The sequence below is a fragment of the Ambystoma mexicanum genome, chromosome 3p (assembly GCF_040938575.1).
Source record: "Ambystoma mexicanum isolate Mex_15411 chromosome 3p, UKY_AmexF1_1, whole genome shotgun sequence".
In the NCBI taxonomy this organism is placed as follows: domain Eukaryota; kingdom Metazoa; phylum Chordata; class Amphibia; order Caudata; family Ambystomatidae; genus Ambystoma; species Ambystoma mexicanum.
The window spans coordinates 683,044,754-683,060,526 of NC_090925.1; the positions used below are offsets into that span (position 1 = coordinate 683,044,754).

At 45.6% G+C, this 15,773-nt stretch overlaps 1 protein-coding gene across 2 annotated transcripts in view; it reads left to right on the forward strand.

Moving 5' to 3' along the window:
• The window catches only part of TSPAN17 (tetraspanin 17), a 141,714-nt gene extending 127,455 nt beyond the window's left edge, over positions 1–14,259 (forward strand). For both annotated transcript variants that reach the window (XM_069651479.1, XM_069651480.1), the window contains exon 9: positions 12,733–14,259. In XM_069651479.1, coding sequence (XP_069507580.1) covers positions 12,733–12,798 — 66 coding nt within the window. In that variant the 3' untranslated portion in view covers positions 12,799–14,259. The remainder of the gene's footprint in view (positions 1–12,732) is intronic.
• The last annotated feature ends 1,514 nt before the right edge of the window (positions 14,260–15,773 follow it).

A 15,773-nucleotide genomic window follows, 5' to 3' on the forward strand; every position in this document is an offset into this window, starting at 1 on the left:
ACACCTGACCCCCAACACCAACAACTCACAATCATCTGTTAATATGCTCGGTGTGATCTAAAATTGGATTAACGTTCATGTTTATTTAGTCTATTTTACCCATCCAAGCCTGGTTTGCCCATGTCTGAAACCCCAAGGCTGTGGGTCAGTCTGTCTAGTGTGATGCTAGCCTTTCTTCATGATCGTTCCACAGCAAATGTGTCTGAAATGCATGTTAATTGATCTGCTTGATTTGATGGACACCAAGACACAAGACCACCTCTTTTGATGTAGGTCCTCAGAGCCCATCCTGACTTCTAGTGCTGTCTCGCTGGTGCTGAAGGCTCCTCGTGCACGCCTTTCATCTTTTGCCACAATTCAATGTTCTGGACACTCGCAGGCCCAGCCATTTACTGCTACCATTCTTCACCCTATGTTCTATAATCCTTGAGTTACATCATATAAATAATATATTTACATGAATTTATATTGTGATGAATCGGGGCCATTTGTCCCTTCTCCCCGGGGGGGAGCCTCCCCCTTTGAGGCTAGTGAGGAGAGCCCGCTTCACAAGACCCTCCCCAGGGCTCTGGGCAAGTGGGACCTCACTGGGAGAGACTTCCCCCTCAGGAGACAAGGACTCTGATTCCTGTTAGGAATGCCCTAGACCATCAACTATCATAGCATATATGGGACTGTCAAATATGAAGAACATTATAAAATCCAGAGGTGTGGCTGAAGTCAAAACTAAAATACCTCATTATATACAAGGATATGTCTCTTTAAGGAGAGACGTACATATAACGGGGACAAGTAGACTGAAGACGGAGACAAACTCATCACAGTAAAATTGACGAGATACTGAATACAAAGCCATTTAAATGGAACTGTGTTAATGCGATAAACAGACTAACGAATAATCCTGTAGGAGAAGCCATTAAGAACTGGGCACAAATACCCGGGGAAGAGGGGAAGTACCCCATGTTTTAAGAAGGAAAGAGTGGAGCAAACCAGAGAGAGAATTCTATAAATATGAGTGGGAAGTCAAGTGAACCAAATAAGAGGAGAGATAATCTAACTGAGTAACCCCAGGATAGGGGGAAGGTCAAGTCACAAGAAAGTATTGCCAACTCAAAAAGGGTGCGGTTACAAGAGGCAAAAAGCCATACGAGCCTAGATGGAAGTATAAGAAAGAGTGCTAAAAGGAATGTCATACAACTGCCCTTAAAGAGGGGATACAACCCAAGTGCATTGTGAGAGTTACATGAACATATCCAGAAGGTGGCAAGAGACTATTTAAAGATATCATAGTAAGGAGAACAACAAGCAGGAAAGAAGAGACATTACCATAAGAGAAAACCAGGAGATTGGATATATTCTCCTGATCTAATTTTAGTTAGTTAAGATAGTGGTATGATCAGCTAGAACTAGTTTTGGGTTGTGGACAAATTCCTTTGGGGGCTTACTGACTAGCACCTTTAGTTATTTATATATGCTGGGATACCCCTCTAGCAATAGGGAAAGATGGGCCTTATCCTTATTACTTTAATAAACACCAGTATAAATGTCCCTCAAGTGTTTGCCTCCTTCGTCCGACCCGCCACAATGCCTTCAGTGCTAATCACACCTTTCCACTTAGATGACTGTTAATTCTCTGCTTGGATGCCACACCATGCCCCTCCTTTTCTAATGCTCCTCTAAGTACTCTTAGAGCTATGATACAGTATTGCCCAGTGAGTGGTCCTTACAAGCAACAGCCCTTCCATCAGGCCTTTAAAGAGGCTAGCCTTCACAGTAGTACCTTAATCCAGGATCAGTGAGCATATGCGTTTTACTAAATAATGGACAAAGAAGCATGGCTGACACATAAATTGGCTCTAATTTGTTATATCCCATAATAAGTTACTGAAGTAGCATGAAGCGCAGCACAGAATCATGGTAAGCACTCACATAATTGGATTAGGCTACTGAAGGCACTCGCCAAACAATACAATCCGAAAATCCTGCCATTAGGAAAGCTTGGAACCACAGTGGGGCACCCAAAGTAGCCTTCCAGGGACCATCCCCAGAGTAGTGTGCCATTAAGCCATAGAAGAGCGGTACAACCAGGTCCTTCTCGCAGACAAAACACAAGAGTTCTAAAAGAGAGCTCTGCATGGGTGTGTGATATATTATATGGCATTTGTAACGCGCCTATACACAAGTGTTTCAAGGCGTGATGAGGCATGGAAGGGGGAACAGAGGGAGGACAGAGACCACTATCTCACTAGGCCAAGTGACAGTGAGATTGTGCAAGGGGAGGGGGAGGGGAAAAGTGCCAGGGGAAAGGGCAGGGGGCAGTGCTGTACATGGGGTCAAAACAATAACAAGAGGTGCGGCCAGCAGATGGCAGGTGCAAGGGTAAGTGCAGACAGCAGGTGTCCAAAAGTGCAGGTGGGGGACTGTAAGTTACAGATATAGACCCAAGTGCAAGGGTTACCGGGTGGCAGTGCGGGTGTGCAACTGGGTGGGCAGGGACCTGGGCCCGAAATCAGAGGGTAGCCAGGTGACCAGTGCAGTATCAGACAGGAAATCAGCAGGGGAGAGGAAGAGAGAAGGCAGAAGCAAAGTGGAAGGTCTGGAGGTGCTTCCGGAACCGGAGATGTTTCTCCACAAGTTTTCAGAGAGGCAGGGAGCCTCATTACAAAGCAGGCGCACCCGGAATGAAGGGGGCTGGTACGGGTTCGGCCCCCTTCATTGCGGGAACACCGATTACGAGCTTCCCTTTGCGGGACCCGGATCGGATGCCTGGTAATACCAGGCATCTTTTCCGGGTCCCGCAAAGGGAAGAGGGAGGTAATAACGAGCCAGATTTAATCTGCCCCGTTATTACCACCTCCCACATTCCCATTGAGCCGTATGGGGTCTCAAATGGGAATGGGGATGGGTTCTTGCAAGGAGGACTTACCAGGTCCTCCTATGTCGGAGTAACCCGGTAAGATCCCATTGCAGGAACCTGGTAATGGAGCCCGGTACGGAGGCAGCCATGGAACTAATAGCTCCATGGCTACCTCCATACTCATAATGAGGCCCAGGGAGTCTGTTCCAGAGGGAGGCCTCAGCCGATGAAAGAGATCTACCACCATGCTGAGTGTGCATGTATAAATGCTCACTCAGAACATCCCACCTATGTACCACCGATACCTTTCCAAGTGTTGATCCCTTGCTCACCTTGCTACCTACAGGGCTTATCTGTACTGGATGTGATAGACTCTCGACACAGCAAAATCTTCCTATTACACTAATCTAGTTTTCTCACTCTGCTCTCTAAGGAAGGCATGGTATTGAAGTAAGATGGACACAAGTGACCACTGCGAAAGGGTTTTTATTGAACTTTCACAAAGGGTTGAAAAATGCCTATCCAGACCTCAGTCTGCAGATGGGAGCAAGCTATAACCATCAAATAATAATAATGTAGTCCTAGTGGAGTCTTGTCAAAATAAAAGGGCCTATACTAAAAATCCTATTGCCAATCCTTACCGCTAAATTTCAAATAGTGTGGGGGAATGTTCATGCAAAGGTGTTCACAAAATGATAAGTCTGGATGCTCGGGCCGTTGGCCTTCCTTCCCCACTTTTTCAGCATGGGGCAATGCAGTTCACTCGAGCCAAGCACACACTCTGGCTTCCTCGACACAAGGATACAGTTCCAATGCCAGCATCACAGCCTTCTGTGCCCAAGTCTCTTTTCTCATCAAAGTCTCTTGATTCAGAGGCCCTGATGTAGAAAACAAAAACAGTTATTTTCTTTAATTATGTGATTCGGGTGTCTCTCCCTGGATCCGCTCAGCCGGGTTCAGATCCCTTTTCTATTACGGTGGATCCCCCTCTTCTGGGCTCAGATCCTTTTATTTTAAGGTTCTGAAAATATTCTTTCTCGTGTGACTCACAGTTCACCACGGATCCCCCTCAGCAGGGCTCAGATTTCCTTTCCACTTTCAATTAGTCTCCCTCAGCCGGGCTCGGACCTATTGCAGTTCACTTTATGCTTATCGAATGTGCACAGGGTTTAACTTGACCCATCACAGGACCACTTCAATACAAAGTTCCTTTTTTTGACAATGCAGCCGCCAGTCAGTTGGATATCTAACATAGACCTTCGAATGAGCAACCATGTGGCGCTGGACCACTCTGTACAAAGTTTATTTGGATTTTTTAAAGTACATTCACTCCTTTAGTTTCCACTTGTTCGTGCCTCTCATTACATGCATGCCAAACACTGTCCTGTTTGGATTTCCTCATACAATGTTGCTGCTTGCAACCTTAGTTCAAACGCAAGTTGATTCTGTATCCGTTTCTCCGACTCGCCGGCTGTGCTGCTTTTACTTGCGCAGCTTTCTTGCAGTAGCCAAGGACAGTACCACAGCGGCAATCGCTCCTCCCGCCTGGGCTATGGACACATGAGCACCCCGGATACCCTTGATGTACAGTGTAGGATTGTTCAGCTTCAGTTCCCCGTTTTAGGGTTCTTCCTTTCCAATGCTCGTAAAAATAATGGTTCCTAGAGGTCAAGGGTACTCCCTCCTTGCAACCCTCTCCGGTCTTGCCGCCTTTCTTTTTGTGTTAAACTGCCATCTTAGAACTGCTGCTTCCTTGTGTGCTTTTCCTCGCTGAGCGTGTGCTTTCAAGCTCTGACTTTTATCCATGTGGGGAAGTGTGATGGGAGTCGGGTGTGTGTAATGATCCGTAATTGCCTGACCTTGCCTGACCATGGTGTTGGGACATGTCAGGTATTAGGCTCTGGTGTTAGTCCATTGTCGCTCACGATGAACTGTCTGTGAGAAAGTGTTTGTGTAGGGAAAAGGGGGTGGGGTTGAGCTTCTAGGTATCCTACCTGATAGGATGAGGAAAGGGGTTTACAGGGAAGGGAATACTGCGTCTCACCCTTCTGTGTCCCACTTTCACTCCCCGAAGACCCCTCATCCAGGTGATCCTCCCGCACTGGTGCACCCCTTGGAACTGGTTCTAATAGCAATGGCCGTGTCCTAGCCACCTGGATGACAGATCCCCGGGGACTGGCGGGTGAGCCACCTTTAGGTTTCTCACTGCTCACACCCTTGCAAATGATCAGGGACCCTCAACTTTGCCTCCTACTTCTCCAATAAAATCATCAAAACAACCTGTCCACCCTTCCATCTCTCTCACCACTTCCTCCTCCCTTCATCACATTTTCCCTGCACCCTTCTCTCACTCCTCTTCCACTGAAACTTTACCCTTCCTTTTCACTGTCGATCCATCTGCACTCCCATTGACCCCTTTGCCCCACAAATTAGTACTGAACCTGCTGCTTTCACCTCTGCTCACCGCATCGCTACCATATTAAGTCTCTTTCAAATGGTGTCTTCCTCCATTGGGGAGGTCTGATGGTGGTTGTTGTTTAACAATCTTGGAAGACCCCATCATACCGCTTCTAAAGAAACCAAGTTCTCTCACCAACAATCCCTCATTCTAGAGACCTACCTCTCTCCCTCTCGTCCACTCTAAAATCCTTCAGAGGGTTGTATTCAGCCACATAGTGAGGTATGTCAAGGTATGCTCACTTGCTTCCCACCCACTGTCTGTATTCCAGAGCAAACACTCCGCTCAGGCTGCTCTCATCCATGTCAACCATGTTTGTACCGCTACCCACGACTCTCACCTCTCCTCAGTTCCCATCCTTCCAGAATGTTCTGCTGCATTTGACATTGTAGATAATTGCTCCCTACTTGGGACTCCTGAAACTCCTCCATGATACCCCTCCCAGCGTGTTTTTCTCAAAGATCAGTCCTGGTTTCGATTCTCTTTACCCTATACAACTCCTCCATCAGCAAACTAATTTCTTCTTTTGGATTCAACTGACTCCTCCCTGCCAACAATATTCACATCTTCTCCTCCTTCATCCCTAGAATCTCTAAAATCAGCTGCTTAATCACCTTCTGCCACTGGATGGTTCCACTCTGACTCATGCTCAACTCCTCAAAGATGGCAGTCATTTTTCTCCCTAGCTCTTGTACTAATAGTCTGTAGAGACTCCCCCTAACATGGGGAGTTCATTCCCCCCAATTAAAGCACCCCACAAGATATTTATTTTATGTGCTAGCCCTGCCTATAACTCGTATAGCGACACGTAATCCCCTCCCACCCCCCGTTTCACCGATAAGCCATGAACCAGGCCGGGGTACAGAAAGAATACATATTTATTAAATAATAGGTTCAATGAATACTGGCACCAAATGATTACACACGCCACCTTTCTGTGGCACAAATAAAGCTTAAATACAACAACTCACTTTTTGGGATTTCACTTTTGGGTCTCATGCACTTGGAACACAGGGCAAATCAACAGTTCAAACCCCCTTTCTCACAAACCCCTTTATGTCAAAATTGAAGAATACCTTGGAAAATTACAAGATCATGAGCATTATCATTCCTTGATAAGGTTTAGATTTGAATCAAATGCAACATTTTTCTATTTTCAAAAGAAATTTCACACATGCAGCACTTTGATTGTTTAGTTTCTCTGCATACTTAAAAATGCTAGCAGTTTTGAAAGCACTGCAAACATTTGATAATATTTTGTATTGATAGAACCCTTCTTCTTTCTTCACCCTGAAGCAATACAACATTTTTCTTGTATCAGGGTCACTTTTTCACTCTCAGGAAAGAAAGTGCTTTTTTCAATTAGGAATTATACTTGTTTCATTTAGCCAAGCACTTCTCTACCTAGCATCAAAAACCCAGACCTTCTGTTACATTCAGCGCCCCTATGCTTAAAGTCCAGGTCTGAGGAATGGTAGCAGTTAGGAATTTCATTTTTGGACAAGGACACCCTCTCCTTTTAGGGAATTCTGGGGTTGACAAAGAAAATAAGTGTACCCAATTACATTAACAGACTATAGTTTGTATTCTCACTGGGAATTAATTGTGTTCATTTCGAATGTTAACAAAATCACCCTTTGTTATTTAACTACAGGGGAATTAATTTAATTATCATTTATCAAAATATACTAAGGATCTACTTCCATACCCCCCACCCATTCACTAAGGGGAAGGCATTATGTGAAACAAATCCCCACACTTGGTTCTGTTGGACAAGCTATTTACATTGAAAATCTTGGTTTTTGGTGATCAGGAAACGCATCAATACTGCATGCCTAGGGAATCACAGGGGTCTGGTAACCTGCCGCTCCAGGTTCATTCATCACCTTTCAGCATTCACCCCTCTCTTGGGCTCTCCTTGGTCATAGGGCCCAGTCAACGTTTAGTCTTCCCCAATTGCTTTGTCCCAAGCAAGGTTAATCCTGCAGCAATTTTTCAGTCATTCACCCAGATGATTTTTAAGCAGTTCCTTTAGCAAGGTTTAAATTCTGCAGCCCTCTTTTAGTATTCACCCAAATGCTTTTTAGGCAGCCACATGTTAACCTCAAAGCAACACCTCTGAAATATTGAAATCAGAAGGTGTTCTATTGAAATCAGTCAGGTGCTTTGACTTTTAATTGGACGCTTACGGTCCTCTCCACCCCAAAGGTCCAGCCACTCTCTATGGATAGGCTCCCGGAGTATATAGTTGAAATGAGGAGAAAGAGGAAAACCTAATAGCATTTAAAAAATTTTTTACATGTCCGTTTTGCAGTCAAAATGTCCCAAGTGGCAAAAACGTTTGTTGTACAAACAACAACATATATATTTTTGTGTTCTTCTAATCATGCCACCCTTAATGAACTAACTCCCGTTTCAGCAGGAGATTGCAGTTGCAAACAGACATTTTTCGTAGTTTATACAAAATTTATAATAGTTATGAACATGACATTTTCTACCCAGATGTCTGCTTTATTAAGTCATCACATCCCCAAATCTCTGATTTGTGAAATTTTCTGGGGCGGTACAAACACATTTTAGATTGTAACTCTTGTCCCTATGGTCAGATTCTGATAGGAAGTGTGACAACAAAGCGGGATTGGGATACACTTTACAATGATCCATGTCCCATTTCTGTAAGTATCACAATCCCAAAGTTAATGGCCATAACATGATTCCTAATTTAAACCTATGGGAAGGGAACACAATTACATACATATAATTCTGACCATCAGGCAGCATACTAGGTTTCATTTCTTGTCCGAGGTTTAATTTCCCCTTTGAGCTCCAGTCTCTGCTGCTCGATTGGTCATTTTTGCCTGGTGTAAAGTCATCAGCCTTTCTTCTCCCAATTCTAAAGACCTTATCTGTTGCTCATCTCAGAGAACAGGTCCCAATGAAATTCTTCCTGGTTGCGTGAGCATTCTGACTAGAAACTGCGCCCTTCTAAGGAAATAGAAACTTACGGTCATGCCTCTAGAAACAACACTTATATTTGTGAAGGTGATTCTATGTTTGCAAATGCCATGTTTTCCATGTAGAATTGTAGAATTGACTTTATCAATCACATGCAAGGCCCAATCAGCACATGGATTTCTCTTTATTTGAAAACCGCATTCTGTTATGTGGCAGATGTGAATGAAATGCTGCTTTTCATTTTTCTTCATAAGGTAATGAAGGCTAGGTCTTTTGTTTTTAGTTCTTTGTCATTCACACTGCATTTATATGTGTTAGATGCAAATTAAAGGCGGCCTTCCTTCTAGTTTGGCAATCACAATGTGCCTTTGCAGTTTCCTTCTGCTGCCTTTTTCATATGTTCCTTGATTCCACTTCAGCAGTACATACAGTTTGAATTCACTAGGCACATTAGCATTGTTGCAATTTTTGATGCTGGCTTTTGAATCTGCCAGTGTGTCATCCCATTACAAGAAGGGATTTCTGCACATTATGGTCGTAACATGGACTTTCAGTTAATTTGATCTTGGGGCTTTAATTAAATCCCACAGTCCCGTGCAAGCCCCACTCTGCCTTCTCCCATATCCTTTGCCCCTCACCTCGCCAACCCTTCTCCCATGGTTGGCAATCAGCGGACAAGGAGCAGAATTCCTACAAAAGAAAATAAGTCTACAAACCAGCGAGACCCCTCCGATCAAGCAACAAAATCCGCCTGGAACTCAAATCATACCATAAGAAAAAACCTGAAGGCACCTCCTTCCACCACTTAGACGCAAAAACCTGGAACAACATCCCAAAAGAAATAAGAAACACTGAAGATCACCTAAAATTCAGGAAATCCCTTAAAACCTGGCTCTACAACATCACAGACTAAACCAAGAAACCGGAACTGGAAAAATAGGATGACTAAACCGAAAAGACACGGACATCCCTGACCCGAGAGAATAACGCCCACGGCACCTAGACGGATGACATCGGATAGACTAGAACACATGCGGCACGCACGGAGGCTGAATCAACCACCCCAGACAATCCCACCAACACTCTCGCACTCCCTTACTTAATCACCACCAGGTACAACACTGGTGTGGAATTATCGAGATATTGGCAAATCACCCCACTACCTGAGAGGTTGTCATTGGCAGGTGCAATGGCCACAGGAGTATGAATGGAAGATAAGGGGAGCTATAAGAGAGCATGTTAGAGGCGGGGGCTAGAGGAATAAGGAACCTGTATGCTAGTCAGACCCAGATCTGGACAGAGCCGCAACACGGGAGACTAAAAAAAAAGAAAAAACCGAGCGCTTCAATTCAGGATAGAGACGCAAATTAACCAACCCTACTAACAATTTCCCTTTCTGCATACACCTCTCAAACTCCAAACCAAACACAACCAAAACCTACATCACAACAAACTGCACAAACTTCACTACATTACAACAACAAAACAAAAACACACATAACCTTGCACAACAGTACACGACGACTACTGGCCGCAAACACCCCAGGCCCAGCCAACGGACCACCGGACTGAGGCCGCCAACAGCACATCACTGCTCTCTTGCACTTTTCCTGCTTCCTCCCACTAACTCAACCTCCCCTCCTCTTTCAGAGCCAACAGAGCACCAAGGGACCACTCCGGTGGTGATAGGGCGCGGTACAAATGTCCTTTAACATTAATATGGTTTGCAACATTGGAGCTATCTTAAACAACAACCTGAAACCATTCCTGTTCATCCTGGCTACTGCCACCTCACCCAGACTCAACCTCCCAAACATTTAGACAAATCTGCCCACACCTCCTGCTCCACTTAACTAAAACACTTATGCTCTGCAAACAGGACCACTGCATGAGCCTACGTTTTGGTCTAACCTTCTCAAAGTCCTCATCTTTGTGACATGCACACTCAACCTTCCCAGATCCTCCTCCACCGGTACCTAATATCACCACTCTAGATGGCAGCCCATGGAAAATCACTCTCTTTAAAGTCCTGCTACTCGTTTACAGAGCCATCCACGGTGTTGTATCCCACTACTTTTCCTGAGTGCATCTCACTGTCCTCTCCCTTTTACACTCTCCACTCCCATATCTTCACAACCTCTTATACCCCTGCCCCCATGTGCCTCCTCCTACTTTCGCTCTTTCTCACTACCACTACACTGGAATGTTCGCCCCTAGACCTTCTAAGCCATGGTTCTAGGTCAAAGGATCGACAGTAAAAGGGCCGAGAGGTCAAAGGATCGACACCAAAGGGTCGACAGGTCAAAGGATCGAATTTTTTTTTTTAACATTTTTTTTTGGGGGGGTTCCACCCCAACCCCCCTTTTTTTGCTAAAAATCACTTTTTTCCCCTAAACGAAACCCCCTAAAAAAATATATAATTAAAAAAAAAATGATCCTTTGACCTGTCGACCCTTTGGTGTTGATCCTTTGACCTGTCGACCCTTTGGATTCGATCCTTTGACTAGACACCCAAAGCCATCTCTAGAACTCTTCAAAATGCATCTCAAACTCCATCTTCTAGTGATGGATGTTGTCCCCAAAGACTTCACCTTCCTATCTAAACTAGCTGCCTGGCCAACGCTTCTCAGTTCTGCCCTCAGGACCGCTGTATGTCACTTGTAAATGTGTAATTAATGACCTCAGGCTATCATTTTAAAATGTTATGTCTGCCAGGGCCTGTGCTGGGTTTTGTTCCCATTCTTCTTCACCACTCAATATATACCACTCCATCAAACACTGCTACTGCTCTTGGGTAAAGGCACCATATCCCTAGAACTGCATTTATTCTATGTTATTTTCTTCTTTGTAAGTCATTTCCATTCAAAATGAAACTCCTTCCTTCAATGCCACAACCAGTTGACAATTTATAACCAATGTAAAGCTTATGAACCATCTCCTTATTCCCCCATTCACCATATCGGACTGTTTGTCTCTGGTCACCGCTCCACTGTCCATGGTGCCTCTAATCTTTGCCTCAGTTTCCTCCCTGGGCTGTCTTTGCTTGTGCATGCCTGTTACCTCCACCGGATGCCTGCGATTCATATGGTCCCTGCAGTAGCTGCCTGTGATTCCTATTCTGGATGTCTGTGGCCTTCTGCATGTTTCCTCCCCTGGCTGCCTGTGGTTCTTGTCTAGATGCATGTTGTCACTACACTCATAACATGTTTCCTTTCCTGTTTGCCTGTGATTTCTGAGCAGCTGGCTGTGTTGGATGCCTGTGTTTTGTCTTCCCCACAGTCTGTCTGTGTTTATCCACAGCTGCTTTTGTTGCTTTCACTCATTGCTTATGGTTCCTTTCCCGGCTTCCTTTGCTTCCTGTCCAGGTTGTAGGTTTGGACGTACCACTCAAGCGCCTTTCTTATGTTATGTTGCTTTATACTGTGCACCACTACTGTTCCCAATGCCCTTTTGGCTCCAGGCCTCTAGTGCCCTTTTTCCCAACCTTGGGGCCAATGCCTCTTCTTGGTGAGAATAACATGCCGATCTCCCAAACTGCCAGGCTGTCATTCTGTTGCTAACTGAGCAGCGGTATCACTGAAACATGTGTTCGGCCACCGGTGATGGGCACATGCCTTGGACCTCCCTGTGCTCAGGCCTCTCTAGGAATGTGAGCTAAGTACTCAGTGGAAATTGAGCTTGCATGGCTGTCTATTGAACCTCTAGTGACTGTTTCTCCCTGTGACTGCCTGTGTTCCTCCCCATGACTGTCTGTGGTTCCTTCCCTAACCGCCTGTATTTCCTTACCTGGCTTCCTGTGGTTCCTCACTGGCTGCCTGTGGCTCCTTCCTAGGCTATATTTAGCTCCTCCTAATGCTGCCTGTGGTTCCTACCATGCCGCCTGCATTTACTCCTCAGCTGCCAGTTTCTCTTCAGGTGTCTGCTTGGGTTGTCTCTGTTGCTGCTCGTGCTCCCTCTTCTGGCTGAATGTGTTGCTCCCCTGATGGTCACGGTCCTCCACTTGCTGCAGCATGCCTCTTTGCAGTCAGTACAGTTCCAAGTTCCTCCCATGGGTGCATGTTGTATTTCTGAAAGCTTTTGACCTTAGTACCTACCCTGGCTGTCTTCGGTTCCTATACTGACTGCTGTTGGTCCCTTTCCTGGTTGTTGATGGTTTGTGTCATGGGTGCCTGGCTGCTAATGGCTTCGATTCTTGGTTCCTTCTTATTCATAGGCCTATTATTTCTTGTCCGTGCCTGTGTTTTGTCCCCGGTTGACCCCATGCACTACCCCCAGCTGCCTCTGCTGCCTTCCTGGCTGGCTGTGCATTTTCCTCTAGTTTCCTAGACATTCTCTCCGAACTGCTTGTGCTTGCTGCCCTGGCTGTTTGCGCCTCCCCGCTCCTCTTTGGTCCTTTCTACCAGCGATCGGTTCTGTGCAAGCACTTCTCCTAACTGCATTTCTTCTTTCTGTGTTCTTTCAGATCTTTGGCATTTGTTTGGCGCAGAACCTCATCAGCGACATCAAGGCGGTCAAAGCGAACTGGTGACAATTACAGCAACTTCCACCCACCTCGAACGGCCCCGAGATGGTGTGAGAAGATCCCTGGACATGGTCCTTACTGAATAAATGAATCCTGCAGTGGTGCTGGACGACCACCAAGCAGGCCCCTAGTTGGAAGCAAACCGATAGCTTGAGACATTCCTCGGGCAAGGTCCCTGATGGGACGACACAAAGAGAAGGACTGAGATTTATCTTGGGCAGGGCCGCTGCTTCGGGGGCGCTAACTCCCTTCTGGTAGGGTCTGTACTGCTGGCTAACTTTGAGATGGTGTGAGATGCTCATTGGGCAGGGCTGCTGCTCCTGGGACACTAATCTTTCTCCGGTAGGGTTTGTACTGCTGTCTAACCCTGTGTCGATGTGAGATGCTCCTTGGTTAGAGTCCAAGCCGCTGACAAACCCTGCAGATATGCTGAGGGTAGTACACAGACACTGCTGCAGGGTCACCCCTGGGGGCTTCTAGAATGTCAGTCCCAGCACACCTGAGGTGGAATCAGGCGAGCTTTGGGACAGATCCCTGCTTCTGATGCTAACATTGGATCATCCAGAACCGATGGCTACGTTTACAAGTTCCTCCATTTCCCGCCGCCAAAAAGGTCATTGTTTCAAACCCCATCCTGAAAAACTAACTACATTTTCTAAGTATTTTAAGGCGTGGAAGGGAATGTATTGTCTGGGCACCAGCTACTGTATTACGAATCATTTCCTGCCTCTCATGATGGACATCGTGTCTGGTCATCTGGTTTTGGGGATCAGGTTTTTGATCAGCCCAAGGACTGACTTTAATAGGCCCGCCCGCTCTGTACATAGTTTGCCCCAGGCGTGTGGGCACGGTGCCTACTGTGCGTTATATGTAACTATTTATAAATATGAAATGCAATGAATGTGAAATTGTTCCATTTTTCAAATAGGTGCGTGCTAGATTGGAACACCACCTCATACTACACCCTCTTGAGGGGTGGTTTGCTCTCCAGAACATCTGTGTTAAATGGCCGCTGCGTGGGAGCGAGAGCGTTCCCTATCGCATTACACGTCCTCTGGGAGCGCTGCTCCATAGCGCCCTCTCTCGCACTCTGCAGAAACCGCACCCCTGCCTGTTTACAAGCTGCGGGTTCTCTGGAGGCCGCCATTGCTACTCTCTGAACCTGTCCGGTTTGAAATGAGCTACTGATCCCAGTATTGGTATTTCCTTTCACAACTGCCAGTTAAAATAAGAAAAGGGAGTGGGCGGAGCCCACAATAATTTCCTATGTATTTCAGTTCTAAAATGTACATCTTTAACACTTGGGGGGGTTTAAAAAGTGTTTTTGATAGCACCGTGTGGTGAAACATTAACAATGAACCAGGTCAGACAATAAAGCGTATAAACCGAACTGTTTATTTATAAGCACACACAAACCCGAACTCGACCAGAGACAGAATGGAAATAAAATATATTTATATAAAAATAGCACGGCGTGTCTTTGCAGTGATTACCAAGACTTTGTTTTTAACCTCTCCAGATCTACATGGCAGTTCAGCTGGGAACAGAGTATTAATGTACTGCTTCAAATAACAGCTGGCCAATGCTGTGATGGGCTGCAGAATCCCTGCTGCTCCCACAGGGGCTGCGGGGGAAGATGGTGGCCTGGGGGTTCAGTCAGCTCACTTATATTTCCCCTTGCCCTTACTGTTATGTTATGTGGGTTTGTAAAGCACAGCACATGATCCATGTGGGTATCTTGGCGCTAACATTTGCGATGGGCCTTAAGACTGTGTGGTAGGAGCGCTTCTTGGCCACAAGGATGTTCTCTCTGTGGAGGGAACAGAAACAATCACTTATGCCAAACTACACCAATTGCATTTTCTGACCCATCATTCAAGTTGATTGAAGCCTGGCCTGGTGGGATGAGTGTTAGGCTAATCGCCATTGATGTGAAGCAAGTGGCCATGAAGATTTTCTCTCGGGTAGAAAGCCAGGGCCATGGGGCTTTCCTCTCAATACCTTTCAAAGGAAACTTGTATGAGAAATGGCAACTAGCTCAGCTGCCACATCTGTCTGGCAGGACATTTTCATGATCCATTTGAAAATGGATTTTTGAAAACGTTTTTTTATTAATAAAGTGCCCGAATTTCGCTGAACCCACTCCCACCCAGTCTTTGTTCTTTAACGTGGGGTTTCGCTTCCATTATCCCCTGCTTTCACCTCCTACCTGCCACCCTTCCCTAATATTTTTTTTTTCAGCCCCAATGATTGTTTTTGGGTTGACCATGTCAGGTCGCCTTTTGTTTGCACAGCTCTTGTTCAAATGCGGTTTTCACATGTTCCCCCTTTTTCCACCTCTCCCATCACGCTTCTGCTTCTGGCAGAAAGTGCATCCCTCCGTCCGGCACATCTCTGGCAAAAGGCTTCTTCTGCTCCAGACGTTTCCCTTCCAGAATCTGACTGTGCCCTTGTTAGCTGGCTGAGCGCCTGGCATCACATGTCTGTTTCTCACCTGGCAGGGGGCCAGGGGTTATACTGCGTCTATGAATTAATTGCCTCCTAACAAATCCGGCTGTGATTCACTTGTTCAAAAAAATGTATCCCTGGAGGAAATTGGTTGATAGTCTAGAAGGCAGCATGGGTGCCATCACTGAGGACAAGATCGAGTGATGGCTAAAACGGTTTATAGTGATTGCCTCGACAGCCAAAATATCGACAACCATACCCTTGAAAAAAAAGCATTGACAAAAAAACCATCGAATGCATTTTTTACATTTTTTTTTAAATTCCCCCCCTAAACTCCCTTTTTAATATTTAAAACCCATTTTTGCTCAACTAAACCCTCTACCATTGAAAAAAAATACATTCAGTTGGTTTTTTTCGATGCAGTTTTTCAAGGTTATGGTTGTCGATGGTTTGGCTGTCGAGGCAATGACTGGATACCAGCTAAAACATGCAGTAATAAGCACAACACTGTTTTATGTTATTTGGTTTTATAT